The sequence below is a fragment of the Castor canadensis genome, chromosome X (genome assembly GCF_047511655.1).
Source record: "Castor canadensis chromosome X, mCasCan1.hap1v2, whole genome shotgun sequence".
NCBI lineage: Eukaryota > Metazoa > Chordata > Mammalia > Rodentia > Castoridae > Castor > Castor canadensis.
Genome location: NC_133405.1, coordinates 51,286,945 through 51,302,264, shown reverse-complemented (window position 1 = coordinate 51,302,264; position 15,320 = coordinate 51,286,945). Strand labels below are relative to the sequence as shown.

The 15,320-nt window shown below is 38.4% G+C and overlaps 1 protein-coding gene across 1 annotated transcript; it reads right to left on the bottom strand.

Annotated features, from left to right (window-relative positions):
• Positions 1-4,123: 4,123 nt before the first annotated feature.
• Positions 4,124-6,345, bottom strand: Tceal8 (transcription elongation factor A like 8). The gene is made up of 3 exons (XM_020181802.2): positions 6,202-6,345; positions 5,720-5,789; positions 4,124-5,150 (listed from the first exon to the last, which is right to left on the bottom strand). The coding sequence occupies exon 3, from the start codon at positions 5,108-5,110 to the stop codon at positions 4,757-4,759; it is 354 nt and encodes a 117-aa protein (XP_020037391.1). The 5' UTR covers positions 5,111-5,150; positions 5,720-5,789; positions 6,202-6,345; the 3' UTR covers positions 4,124-4,756.
• Positions 6,346-15,320: the final 8,975 nt, after the last annotated feature.

Genomic DNA, 15,320 nt, shown 5'->3' with positions numbered 1-15,320 from the left:
TCATTCAGGACCCACAGACATCCAACGCTTATATCAGATTCTTCTTAGAAGTACTAGGGAAAAGACAACAAAGGAGGAATTGAAAGAATCAACAGCCCTATATCAACTAAAGAGAAAGGAGAAATGGAATTACACTGTTTTCCTTTTTATGACTTTTTAAAAAGCTCCACATACTCATTGAAATAAATAAAATTGGAAATAAAGGCTAAAGATGAAGCTATAAATTTCCAATAACAAAATAATCTAGAAATACTCACTTTAAATATTTTTATATTTGTCCTTAACTTGGGTTTGTAGGTGTGGCTTTTCCTGAAACAGCATGTCAGAAATAACTTTCTGAATCAATAACATATTTCTACATCATTTTGTAATTCATGAAAGTAAGATTTTCCTCCTGATTTCAAATTTTCTGGCACATAACTAAATAAAATGAAATTGTGGAGGTTTTCTGGGTTTTTTTTCAACCTACAATACAAAAATAGCACCAAAATGCAGACATAATGTAAATATACATGTAATTCAGTTATTGTTTTTTAAAATTCCAAATGACTGACATGTATTCTATTTAATTTCTGCAGAAATTTCATATTTTATGCAAGGGAGAGGAATAGGTGGTGACATTGACAGTAACAATGGTTGCTGATCTAACATTCTTTGAAGACATATTTTATGCTTGGCATTTCATATAATTTCCTGTGTTTACTTTCCAAAAACAAGTTAGTCTCATTTTATATATGAATATAGTTAATTTCATATACAAATGAATCAATATGATCTCACACTAGCCAGTGCTTTTCCATCATACTAGATTCCATTATTGTTTCCATTATAATGAATTTTCAGGGCTTAATTAATGATCATTTCAAAATTTCACATTATGTGACTTGTGCCCAACAAGAATCCATGAGGATTCACTCAACACCAACACTTGACTATGATAATGATGATGATGACAGCAATGACGGTGCTGGAGAGGAAATTTTTTGTTTGATCTAACAGTTTGGGGTCCCTATGAGTGGTCCAGTCTCCAAGAAAGTGGGTATCTCCCAAGAAAGAGGATAATCACTTTAGAGAAGATTACATGTCAGTAGGGAGAAGAGCCCAGACTGGTACCCAGGTTTATCTGACTACAAGCTCATCCATATACTTAACCATAGTACACTCTAAACCTAAGAATTTGAATTTTATCTTCCCCTTATTGCCCAAACAATCCTTTAGGATGTCAGAAATCTGGTAATGTTCCCTCAGATGACAGACCTGAAGAGCAAGGCTTCATTGCATTGCTTCCTCCACCATCAACTCAGATGTTACACCTTGAGCCACTCTACCAGTTCTTTTCTGTGTTGGGTATTTTCGAGATAGGGTCTTGAAAATTATTTGCCCAGGCTGGCTTTGAACCGTCATCCTCCTGATCTCTGGTTCTTGAGTAGCTTAGAATTACAGGTATGTGCCACCAGCTTCCAGCCCCATCAATGCTTTAAAAAACATCTTAACACCAATTCACAGTCTGACTGCCTTGGTCTCCAAGTCAAGGACTGGGCTTGCAGTATATGAAATTATACAAACAAAAGGGTCACTACCTCTTTGCTCCTGAGTTGTAGGGCTACATGTCTTTACAAGTTGCATTTATTTGGGGTCCCCTCTACTTTGGAGACTGGAATGATTCAGACATGAGATGCCTTGAGCCACGAAAACTGCTAAGTCATCACAGAACCACTAAAACATGCCAGGGCACATCCCAGGTCCTTCTGGGAGTCTGAGCAAGGTGGGTGCTATAGGGATGCCTGAGATCTTGTCTGCTGGCTAACTTCATTTTTGCTCCAATTATTCTGAATGCTACTTCACTGGATTCTGAGTCAGCCCCCTTTGCTTCAACTCCAAGTGACATAGTCAGACCCAGTGCAGACACTTGCTTGCTCAAAGACTATCCCAATCAATGCTATCAATGAGGAAGGCTTTTATCTCCTCCCTGCAAAATGATTCCCAAAAGAGAAAGGGCAATGGAGGGAATGGCAACATGCTTTAACCTGCAAAGGGGACAGTGGTCCTCCTCCAGATAAGTCTGTCCAGGACAGTACAGCCACCAGCCCTGGAGGACCTGGGGCCTGCTGCATGTTGGAGCAGAGAACCAAAGGAAGACCCACCCGAAAGGAGTGTAGCTTGGTGAGCCTCTGCACATCCCACCTGAGTACACCTCTCTGAGTGTCAAGGGGATGTATTTAGCTTTTCTTATAAAACTGGCACAATGAACCCCTGAAACCTTAACTCATTCCAGCTGGAATTCCAGCCCCACCAGCATCTATCAGGCTGCCACAACCTTGAAGAATGGTTTGGAGACATGAAGAACTCCCCTAATACAATGAGATAATAAAAGCAAAATAATAACCAAGGGTACAAGGCTGGCTGTTGAGATGAGTACACAGTGAACTTATAATTTAGTTCTGATACACTGTGCTCATATTAGAAGGGAATGCATAGCTCAACATGATTTCAGTCAAGAAAATTCATTTTATATTTGTCTCTCCCTTGTAAGAATTAAATTTTTAAATCTATGTATAAATCTGTCAGTCTTTAATATTTCATTCATAAAAATGCTTGTACAGGCCTTCTTCCTAAATATCAGTAAACATTTACCAATATTTTCTTTTACTTCATGATCTTTATTTATAATATTGAAAAGCACATTGTATATACCCGTAGTCCTCATTCTTCAGTGTGTATGATAATTACCTGAAGGAGTTTGTTAACAGATTTTACAGCCTATCTTCACCATGTGAATCAAGTGGGTCTTAGGTGAGGCCCAGATACCAGCATTTTCAAGATGCTCCACAGCTGACTCTGATGCAGGCAATATTACAAGATACTTTGGTAAAACATTTGGAGTACAATCTGTTCTCTGCCCCATTTCTTTTTGGAATTGCTGGTCATAACTCTAAAGAAATAAAAAGATTTGTAGATTATTTAGTAACAGAATTTGACAAACGTACTGAATGTTAAGTAATAATCTGGCTCCTTAGTCATAATTACTCAAAATCAATTAAATATTAAAACACAATGTATCAATTGAATACCCAAGTTATGAAGGGTATCAGAAGGAAAAGTTAGTATTTGTTCTACATAAACAACATAATCTCTAACAATTATATAGTAGAGTATTTGTCTTGCTCTTACTGTCCTTGAAAGTTTCTGTTTTTTCCTACATTTTAACAGGGAATGGAATGGAGGGTAAGGGAACAATTTCTTGCATACACACACACACACCCTTAGTTTTACAAAGCATTTTTACCTAAGTTTCTGTGGGAAAGGGGATGAGGTGGAAAAGAGGTGGGATGAAGATTGTTCCCTTAGATGTGTTCCCAGCAATCACTTTGTACAGTTCACACATGTCCCCAGAGTCTCCTGAACCAACACAGGGAAGATGTGCCAAGAGCCTTCAGGGAGGACAAAAACCTTCTTACACTCAAGAGCACTAACTTTTGACTATTGTACCATGTCTTTCACTCAGACTTCTACCCGGGTCCAATTCCTAAATGGACTTATATCAGGCTCCTGTGGAGATAAGGCGCCCAGTAATTGAAAAGAGAGGAGGCTGTTTTGCGAAAGACTGTGCAAGACATTGTGGCTCCAGCAACCCTAGAGCCATTCCACCTGTGTTAAGTTTCACTATAAAGCAGAGAGGCCTAAGAAGACAGTGGGAGCTCAACCCACAGGGTTCAACCCACTGGGAACTCCAGGAAACTCAGTGGGGTTTTGGCACTCAAGGTTCCAAGTATACCAGTAGCACTGGGAGGGAGAGGCAACAATAGAAAGTAAAAAACCCAGAAGCAGAGGCAGCTATGGCTAGCAGGCACAGCAGGACCCAGGGGAGACAAAGGTGGGGCTCTACAGCAGAGGATTAGCATGGAAGCTCCTATCTCTACTGGACTTGTTCCTGAGCACAGGTTGAATCACACTTAGGTGCTTTTTCACACAATTGATAGTTCTATAGCAGGTTGGGCTTTTGTATGCACAGGTGGAACAAGGTGTCAACAAGTACAGCTGAGTTACTGTTATCATTTATTCCCCACAGCAACCCTATGAGACAAATATTTTCCCCACAAAAAGACTGACTCTTAAGCAAGTGTATCTGTAATGATTGCCGGTTTTATTCCTCTGGCTAAGAGATTCAGAGGTAATTTGAGGTTTACATTTCTTTTTAATAGTTCTTTCATCAAGAGTTTAGGTGCCCCATTGCCCTTACAAGCTGGTTGCAAATTATTTTTTATTGACTCTTGCTTATAAAAAATCCCAACTCTTTTGTGTGTGTGAGACACATGTGTTCATTAAAAAAATACACATAAGCAAAAAAAAAAAAAAAGCAGAACAAGAATAAAACTTCACACCACACAGAAATAAGCAGTTAAGTTTTGGAGATACATATGTATGATGCACACATGCCCACAAACACACACACTTTGGAATTTTATTTTATATATGTGAGCAGACACTAAATATGCTGCTTTGTAACCTGTTATATTTTACTGTACAATATGGAATGAACATTATTTCCATGCATATGTCTGAAATTTTTCAACTGAAAAATAAACCTGGAAAATGGGTCAAAATCCAAAATCCAATGAGATGCTGGTAACAAGGAATCTACCTAAAACAAAATACCACCAGGTAATTAAAAGTAAAATGAAGGTCAAAAATACATCAGAAAATGCTAACAGAAAGAAAGCAGCAGCCAGATTTCAATACCAGACAAAAAAAAAAATCAAGGCCTGAAGCACACAGGATAAGGACGGCTGCGTGAATGTCTTTGCTTCCAATGCATCATCACAAACTTGTTTCTTACTCTTCTTATCTCTTCCCTAAGCCTTTCCAACTCATCTACTCCTCTTATCACTTCTTCAGGGTCCAAATGCCTAACGGGAGTGTCCTCTTTAAATCCCTGGCTAGGTTGAGCTGGCCCTGCTCTCAGGTTTCCTTCTGCCTCCAGGCTTACAGCTTCAGCGGAAGGTTGAGGATTTCCTTCTGCCTCCTGTGGTACATCATCTGAAGGACGGTCCTCCTCTGCTTTTAGCATGTTCTGTGGTTTTCCTTCATTTTCTTCACTAGAGTTTTGCATGTTGCGTATTTTTATTATTTCCTTCTTGAATAAATTAATCCTGGAAAGCAAGGAAACAAAACGCCTAGGTGCCAGGCAAAGGGACAAACACCCAGAGTATGTGTCCCCATAGCGACTGGCTTTTCTGATTCAGGTGCCTGTCAAAAGTTTTCCAACTAGACAAGGGTAGATTCTTGGGCTTAAAACTCCCCAGACTCCACCCCTTCCTCCCCTTCAGGCTTCAGCTCCATCTTCTCCCAGCTCCAGCCCACCATTTTCCCAGCAGGCCCTGCTACAGGCCTCTCCTAGCACTGAAATGGGAGCAGCGCGAAAGCAATTAACCCTTCCCTCGCCTCAGATCTCCAACACTGTAGTCCTTTAGTGCTTTCCTAAGCCTCCAGCCCCACACCTGAAAGAGGCCAGCTCTGGCCTCCCCTCCCCCCTTCCACTTTTTTTTCCAGCCTCTCGCCCCCTCTCCACCCCATTTCCGCTGCAGGCAGTGCACGGGCCCCATGCCCGCGCTTAATCCGAATGGGAAGAGGCTGCGGAGACCCCAGGATGTGCTTTGGTGACATCCACACCTCCCCCTCCACCCAAAGGGACCTTAAACGACTGTATCCTTGCACTGACCTGTACAAATCCAGGGGTTTTCCTCTCTTCCCTCACTTCGGTTTGAGTCGCGCCCAAAAGACCAAGAGTCCTGCAGACAGACAAGAGTGCTTGGTGAGCACGCCAGTACATGCATGGATCAAAGGGCCCTTTTTATGAGTATAGGCCTTGTTGGTTTAAAGTTGCCCAAATTTTCATCCTCTCCCTCCCTCCTTTTGTGGCAACCCCGCCCTCCTTGCCCACCGTTTCCCTGCAAGTAAGCAGGGAATGACAGTCAAATTTCTCCCTCACATTGTTTCTTTCTCTCTCTCCCCTCCCCCAACCTTTGTCGGGACCCTCTATTAGCTACCCTTCTCCTGCCCCCGCCCCCACCAACAGTACAAAATTTCCTGCACAAAATGGGAGTTTGGCAGAACAGAAGTGTTGTGAAAGCAGTGCCGGCCCGTTGTTCTCCACTCTCTGCTTCCTTCACCCCATGGTCTCCAAGGACATCTTTCTTATACCTGAAAGGATCCGGGGCACTTTTCTCCTCCAGCAAAAGGGGACTACTACTGGGAAACAGGGCCTGGACTAGAAGGACTTCTGCACACGTCGACTCCTGGTCACGTGAGGGTCGCGTCATCAATGAGCTCGAGTCCTTGGTTACCCCTCCCATTAACACTGCACCCCGCCCCTTACATTCCCTCCACTTGATACTGTCAATCTTTTTTCGTATTTGCCATCAGAGACAATAAAACTGGTGTCTTCACCCTGTAGTATGTATCAGCATTTCTCAGAATGCCGGGGAAGATCAGCGTCTTAGGGTTAATCGACCAATTCTTCCAATTTGGGGAATCATCTTTTTCTCTCTCCTACTCCTAATAACTCCCTTCTCCCCCGCCCAAGCCCCTTCAGTCCACCATTTCCCCTGGAATCCTATCCAGCATTAAGATGGGTGAAGGTAGTAAGTAAGGGGGAGGGGGGCTGGAAAAGAAGACTGTGGTCTTCAAGAAGAATTTACTAACCTTCTTGAATAGCTTTCTGTTGTATTTTAAACAATCGGTGTACTTTTAAAAACGATATTTAAAAAGGGATACCTCATGAGCAATATTTAACACTTAATATGGATGACAAATTAATTTTTAAGACTTGTAAAAAGTTTTCTAATGGTTACAAAAAAAAGACAGTATTTACCATACATCAATGTTAGACTTTTTAAAAATGTTACTGAAACAGCACCTTTAAAAATTGACTTCCAAATTAATCTGCAGAAGGAGACCCAGTTTTATCTTGTCAGTAATTTTGTATAAGTAATCCACTACTCTCTCTGGCTGAACTCAAGTTATCAAGTATTAGGTGTCTGAGCTTTTAGCTGGTGACTACTGGTGGCTTCCACTTATGTTTCAAATGTAGGTTTCAAGAGACCTTCTGTCCTTGTGCTCTGTAGAATCCAGTGTCTTCGTTGAGATGAATTCACAGAAAAGCCTGCTTTCCATCGAGTGCACTTTTTTGGAACTCAAAAAATGTTTGTAGGGAAATGTTTTGTTATTGAGAAAGAAATGTGCTTATAGGAAAATAATTCTCATAATGAAACACTTAAAAAGGAGAGAGTAGCCTGTATTTCTCTATAGATTATGAGGCTTATTAAGCAGGTGGAATTTTTCATTCACTCATTCATGAACAGTCTTGAGATACTCTGATAATCATTCATTCTGCTCCATTTAATAAAAAAGAACTATCAACATGTGTAATCAGAAAGCATAGAGAACATCATTGTTGTAAAAATGTTTTAGTTTAAAGAAGAAACTGATATACCTGCAACCCAGAATCCACTGGTACCTGCAGGTGGTGACTAGAAGGGTAATCTGGCCAGTGGAGCCAGCTGGAGAGTCAAGAAAAGGAAGGGGTTGCTCTCTTGTCTAGGTGATCACAGCAGGATGCCTCAGCCAACAATTGAGACTACCAGGGAGAAAAAAAAAGCAAGCATTGCAAGAACAAATATTTGTGTTGGCTTAATGCTTTATAATTTATAATTAAGCATGAAGACTTCATTTGCCATTGAGAGATAAATTTTTTATTATTTGAGGAGAGATTTCATGATAAATATAATTTTTTTTTGTGGTACTGGGAATTTAACCCAGGGCCTCAAGTAGTAAAATTCTAGGCAAGCACTTTACCACTTGAACTGCACTCCCAACCCTTTTGTTTTTGTTTTTGAGATAGGGTCCCCCTAATTTCTCCCAGGTCAGTCTCTAATTCAATATCCTCCTACCTCTGCCTCCCAAGTAGCTGGGACTATAGGCATGCACTACCATGCCTAGCTGAAATATAAATAATTATAAAGATTTAATCATTGCCTCACCAAAGATTTCCAATTTAGTGGCAGCAAGTTAATCTGTTAAAAATATTGTCAACAGCAAAGTTGACTCATGCATGTACCTTTCTATGAATTTTGAGTGTATACATTTGCTTAGCCACCAGTACAACCAGAACATAGTTCAATCACCTCCCACAAAGTTTCTCATGTTATACTTTTGTACCCATATTGTACCTCTTTTCCTAAACTCTGGCAATCACTGATATGGATCCCTTATTACTATACTTTTGTCTTTTTCAGAGTATTATGTAGATGCTGTCATACAGTATATAACATATTGAAACTGGTTTCTTTCAATTCAGCATAATGCTATAAACATTAAAAAATAACAATTCTAAAACAAGAAAGTGACTTATTCTATGGCAACAAAAAATACCACACCCTGGGAATACAAACTCAAGTTAACAGCATGGGCTCCTAAAGGACATGTTTCCCTCTGTAAAGGGGCGACACAAGCCTTTAGTCCTAAGAAGAAAGAAGGTAGGGTAATCAGGTAGGCAAACTACAAAAAAGTGAAGAAATCCTCCCAAGAAACAGGTACTGGCTCTTTCCCAGCCTCAGGATTTAAATAGAGGTTGGAGATCCTTGAACCTATCATACATTGCAAAATTCCATAAAGCAATCACACAAAAATACTAAACTAGCAAAAAGGTCCATGATAATTGACTGTCAGAGAGTAGCTTATAGCCCAATACAACTTAGACTTCTTAATTTATAGCATTTTTATTTCTCCACAAGGTCACAGTGCTCTAACCAATGAAATTTAAACAATCTGGATGCTCAAAGGTAGCCTGTTTTAAGGGACTTCAGTTCATAATTCTCTGGACATCCATTTAACTTGTTACATATATCAGTAGTTCATGCCTCTATTTTTGCTGGGTAGTATTTGGATATTCTAGAGTTTATTCATGCACCTGCTGAAGGACATTTGAGTTATTCCTAGTGCTGAGCTACTATGAAGTAAGCTTGTATAAACATTCATGTCTAGAATTGAGTCTCTTATGGCTTCTTATCTGGACCACCTCTGTCTCTCCCTCCAATCCACCTCACACATTACCATCAAATTCAGATTCACTCCTCTCTGCTTTCAATTGTCAGTTTCCTGCTCAGAGGCCCTAGATGGCAAGCCCACCACCCGTAGAGTGAATCCTACACTCTTCAGCCTGACCTTAAGCAGAGAATCCCAACCCAGTCATGCATTTCTCTGCCTCACTATGTCTCAAGTATGCCATATTCAGTCCTCTCATTTTTCTTACATGCCATTTCTTCCTACCAACTGCCCTCCTCTTCCTCCTTTATTCTGATCCTGTTTATTCTTAGAGCCTCTGAAGCCACCTCAGTTGGAAGTGATCTCTCCCTCTCCTCTCACTAATGTACATAAGGTCTGCAGTCCTTCTGTGTCCCCTAGCTAAGATTGCCTTGCACCCTTCCCTTTGTGTGTGTGTGTGTGTGTGTGTGTGTGTGTGTGTGTGTGTGTGTGTGTTGGGGGTACCTAATTGGGCAGATGATCAAACATGGATTGGGGGTAGGTATTGGGGATTAGGCTTCAACTCTTGTGCTTCCATAGTGATTCTGAATGTTAACTAGCACATTTCCCAGAAGCTTTAGCAGTTCAGAATGGGTTGCTGGGGCTCCAAATGTAGCTTAGTGGTGGAGTCCTTGCCTGACACATATGAAGACTTGTGTTCGATCCCAGCACAAAAAAGTTTGCCAATTGGTGCACAGAGGAACCTTCTTTTTTGCCTGTACAAACATTAATGCAGAAATTTTGTCCTTTTCTCTGCCTGTTTTGCTTACATGTAGTCACAGCAGCCCTAATGCCCATTTTTATGGTACTATTGGAAGAGGGTATTATCACTGTTTTTCTAAATTCAAGAGAGAGTTCAGTCAGTTCACCAAAGCCCATCTGAAAAAGAACCAGCTGATCCAAGCCTTTACCTTCATTTTCATCCCTGGGCAATTTCAGTGTATCAGTATTAAGACTCAGCTACCTTTGAAATTAAGTTAGTCACAGTAGGTTTAAATATAAGTAGATTTTAAGATAAGTTAAAGTAAAATCTATTTTTAAATAGGGAAGAAAATTCACATATTAATTTCACAATGAGGATATGGGTTTTAAAGTTATATACCCTGGGCCTGTAAGCCAATCAATACCTGTTTTTGTGCAACAACCTGGCACTGAAAATAGTTTCAAAGCCCAAAGTCCTTTAGGTTATATGAGGGGTGGAGGAAGGAGGCTGCATTTTACCATTCAGAAGAATTCAGAAAGCTCTTATGCAAGACTATGAAATGCTTTCTGTGTTCCCTTCCTAAGTTACTTCTATAGTCTTGCATTCTGGCATTCTATACAATATACAGCAACTGCTCCCGCAGTTGTTTTACATACTTTTTGGCATTACTAGGGTTTGAACTTAGGGCCTTGAGCTTGCTAGGTAGGTGCTCTACCACTTGAGTCATGCCCCCTGCTCAAAGCATAGCCTAGGCTGGTCTCAAACTCATGATCCTCCTGCCTCGTCATCTTCACCTCATTGATTACCAGCATGTGCCACCACTACCGGACAGAAATTTTAGTGGACACATAATCATTGTACATATTTATGGACTACAGTGTGATTTTTCAATGCATGTATACATGTATAATGACCAAATCAGGGTAATTATCATATCCATCACCTCAAACATTTATCATTTCATTTTGGTAAGGACATACAAAAATCTACTTTTCGAGGTATTTTGAAACATACAATAAATTATTGCTAACTACAGTCACTCTACTGTGCAATAGAAAACCAGAATTTATTCTTTCTATCTAATTGTAACTTTGCACCAATTGACTAACCTCTACGCATCCCCTCTTCCTCCTTCACTGCTCTTTCAAAGCTAATCCCATAGAAAAACTGAACATTCTTCTTTATTACTTCTCTAGTATGCTCTATATGGCTTGAAAAGGGGAAAGATTTACACGATCTGAAGAGAAAGCAGAGTATTCTACATGGCTTGAAAACATCCCAGCCAGCATAGTGAAACCTGATCCAGATCCAAAGGTTTAGTACATAGTGTCTGCTTAAGCAGACTCCATTTAAAATGATTTGCCCCTTCAGAGTGGAAGCAGATTCAGCCCTGTTTTTCTGCACATCTGAGTGTAGCCTACCCTCATTTTGGTACAAGTACTACACACAGAGCCTGAACTGATTTCCACTTAGATTGTTTCTACTCTAGAAAGAACAGACTTCTACTGTCCCTCCTATTACTGTATTCCTTGACATAATGCTATATTCTGAAAGTTTGGCATGGATAAATTTCACAAATTCAGCAAACTATTCAGAATAGCCATTGGCCACAACCAGGCAAATGAACTTAACTTGAAGGACCATTCTATAATACTTATCTCTTCCATATATTTCTTCCCACTGACTGAACTCACAGCTGAATGCTGTACACATTTGTAGATGATTGTGACAAGGAGTTTCTCATCCTCCAAGGTATAATGCTATAAACTTGAAGTGCTATGTCATAATCTCTGCTATTTCAGATGCTCATGAATTGGTCTGCTAAGACTTTTAACATATAAACATTATGCTCAAGGACCACCTAGCAAGATTCTTGAAAGTGATTTGCTGAAGCCTTGAGATGCACATCTAGGCAGAGTATCTTGTTGCGTTTATGGGGAGGCATGTCACAGCTGTGCCATGGCTTGGGTCAGGCAACTTTTTCCTGTGGCAAAAGCATAGTCATGAGGGAGAAAATGTGGTTGCTATAGGTTGAGCGCTTTGAAAAAGTAAATTTGTAATGAAAATGAAGCCATCACTGACCTCTTAATTTTGTATTGATTCCCCATGCTACATAATCCTTTAGACCCTGTGTTTCCCCATTCTAACACTTTCACCTTATTTTATTTACTGCTTTGTATCCCTCACTATTCTGGAAGTGTCATAAGGACAAAAACCTTATCTGGTTCAACTTTGTAATCACTCCAATGTAGAAATGCCAAGTAATTTAAATTTCCATTAAAATGGAATGGGTTAAAAAAATTATCCATACTGTGAAAATTATCTGATATAAAATGGTATGAAATAGTGGACATATAGTGAAATAGAATTATGTTAAAGCTATATCTTGAGTGAAAAAGTGGCAGTACACTATTTAAGAGGATGGTTTCATGCATATACATATATATGTATTCAATTAGTTTATTAAATAGCTCTAATTTTTATAAACATGAAATCTTTTATTAATATTAACTTATCTTTTATTAGTAATTACAATAAAACGTGGGGTGTCAAATTTTCCTTTTCTCACTGTGTAACAAATTCCTTTAGAGTTTTGTCAACTGGTTAGTTACTTTCATTCATTAAGAGTTTTATTTTGGGTTCATTAAGACTCAGTCTCATCTTTTTTTTTGGTACTGGGCCTAGCCTTTGAGCCACTCCAGGCCTTTTTTGTGATGGTTTTTTTGAGACAGGGTTTCTCAAATTACTTGCCCAGGCTGGCTTTGAGCCACGATCCTTCTGATCTCTGCCTCCTGAGTAGTTAGGATTACAGGCATGAGCCACCAGCACCTGGCTTTCATCTATTTTTTTCAATCTTTTTATTTAATAATTTTAGCTTTAAAGAATAGCACAAAGAGTTACCATATACCCACCCCACACCTAACTTTGCCTAATAATTATGATATGTTTATAAAAACTAAGGAATAAATGTTTATTTTTGTTTCAGGATTCAAGATACAGTGTTGCATTTATTTATTTAGCATGCCTTTTTAGCCTTCTCTACTCCTAGCCAGTCTTTGTTTCCCATGACCTTGACACATTTTAAGAGTTAAGTATTTTGTAGAATGTTCCTCAGTTTAGATTTTCTCATGATTAGATTATAGTTATTCATTTGGAAGAAGATTATCAGAGAGATAAAGTGTCCTTTTCATCATAATGTTAGGATTATATAAAATCAACATGACTTATCATTGGTGATGTTAACTTTGATGATTTTTTCTATTACCAGCTGGGTTTCTTCACTTGTAAAATTACTGTTTCTCTCTTCATACTTCATTTTCAGAAGTCAATTTCTTTTTTTCCTTCTTTCTTGTTGTTTTTCAGTACTGAGGCTTGAATCCAGAGCCTTGAATATGCTACATCCCTGGCAAGAATTAAGTTTTGATATCTAGCCCACACCAAAGCAGAGAATTAGAATTTACCTCCTAGAAGGAGGAGTGTCATAGGATTTGTAGTTATATGTTTAAAAACAACTAGAAATTAATAAATATTTGGGAGCAGGTAATTTGAGATTATGCAAATGTCCTGTAGATTTTGCCTGTACCAATTAGTACTGTGGTGTATTTAAAAAAAATTTTTGAGACAGACTGATCTCATGATTCTTCTGCCTCCGCCTCCTAAGTGCTAGAATTACAGGCCTATGTCACCATGCCTGGATACTGTGGTGTCTTGATGGTGATTTTTAAAATATGCCTCATTTCTTTCACACTTAATATTTCAAATTATTCTGCAGGGAAGGTATTCTCCATCTCCATTACTCCATTTATTTATTCATAAAATTATTTATGTCTATTAGTATTATTCATGGAATTTTAATTCTTTGAACTATAATTCAATGCTATCATTATTTGTTGTTATTATTATTGTAGTTGCTCAAATTATTTCAGGCTTGGCCATTGGGAGCTCTTTCATATTGGTATACTCTATTCCATTTTGTTTTCTTACTTTTTATCACTACAAATTGTTTCAGGTTTATCTTGTATTTTCTTTTCCCAGTACTATGATTAGCCATTTCTCCAGGGAGTCCTGTTTACTTTCAATAAATAATTATATTTAGTAATTAAGATCTGGGTGCTTGTTGTACTGGTTGCTACTTGGGTATCATTGATTCTAGGACTTCTCAGATGATAGAGCAAGGAAATACATGTGTTTTGTATACTAAACTGTATATACACACATACCTGCATTTCTTTTATGTATACACATGCGTAAGTTCACACTGACACATTGACTCTAATCCATTAACATAGTTATTCATTTAGCTTTCTTGCTTCTTGCTTAGTTTTAAATTTTATCTCTGATGATAAGAAACCTGATTCTCTTTATCTATAATTTATTTACTTCTTTTTAAAAAAATTATTAGGATATATTCGTTGTTGTATAGGGGAATTCACAGTGACAATTCCTATTAGGCTCTTACTGTACATTAGTTACATTGCCCCCATCATCTTTCCCCCGCAACCCGCTCCCTGCCCTACTTAAAGTAATTGTGAGAGATTTCTTTTATTTCATATAGGTATATGAAGTCCATCAACCATATACCCTCTCCTTAATCTCCTTCATTCCCTCTTCCCCCTCCCTTATTTACTACTTTATTTAACTCTAATATGGAGGTAAAATTATTTAAGAATGGCTATTTTTCTCACTCCTATGAGAAAAAAATTTCCAAAGGACAATACAGCATTTACATATACTTCTGCCAGAACAGTGTTTTTCAACATAACTTGGTTCAGCTTCACTTTTCCTTACTCTTTTCAGTGAGGTTATATCATAATTTGCCATAATATGCTTTCCATTTTGGGTTTCCCTTACAACCTGATTTATATATATTTTAACTCACATAAAACAAAAGCCACCCTTTGTGTTGTGTAGTTCTGTGGAATGTAACGCATTCATATAGTCATGCATCTACCACCATAGTACCGTATAGAACAGTTCTGTCATTCTTTGTGTGGCCTTTTTGTAGTTAACCACTCTCTCCATCCCCACCACTGATAGTCTCATTTACATTCCAATAGATTAGCCTTTTCATATTGTCATAAGTGGAATCATATAGTACACCCATTATTGAAAGTACAGTATTGAACTCTCCAACCATTTAACTGAATTATTTACTTTTCCCATCAATTCTGTTAGGTTTTGCTTCATATATTTTGGGTCCTTTGTTTGTTAGCTATATGAGAAATATGGAATATTGTTTTATCGTTATAATAGATTGACCATTTTAGCATTACAAGCATCATTCTTTGTATCTAATAATATTTTACATTTAAATGAATTTATTAGATAATAGTATAGCCCCTTTAGCTTTTTTATTGCTGTTTGCAAGGTGTATTTTTTCAACCTTTTATTTTCAACCAATCTACTTTTACCTTTGAGTTTAAAGGGTGTCTTCTGTTGACAGCATATAGTTAGACTTTCAAACTTCAGTGTAACAATATCTACTTTATGTTTGAGTCATTAATCCTTCACATTTAATATTATTATTCCTTTTCAT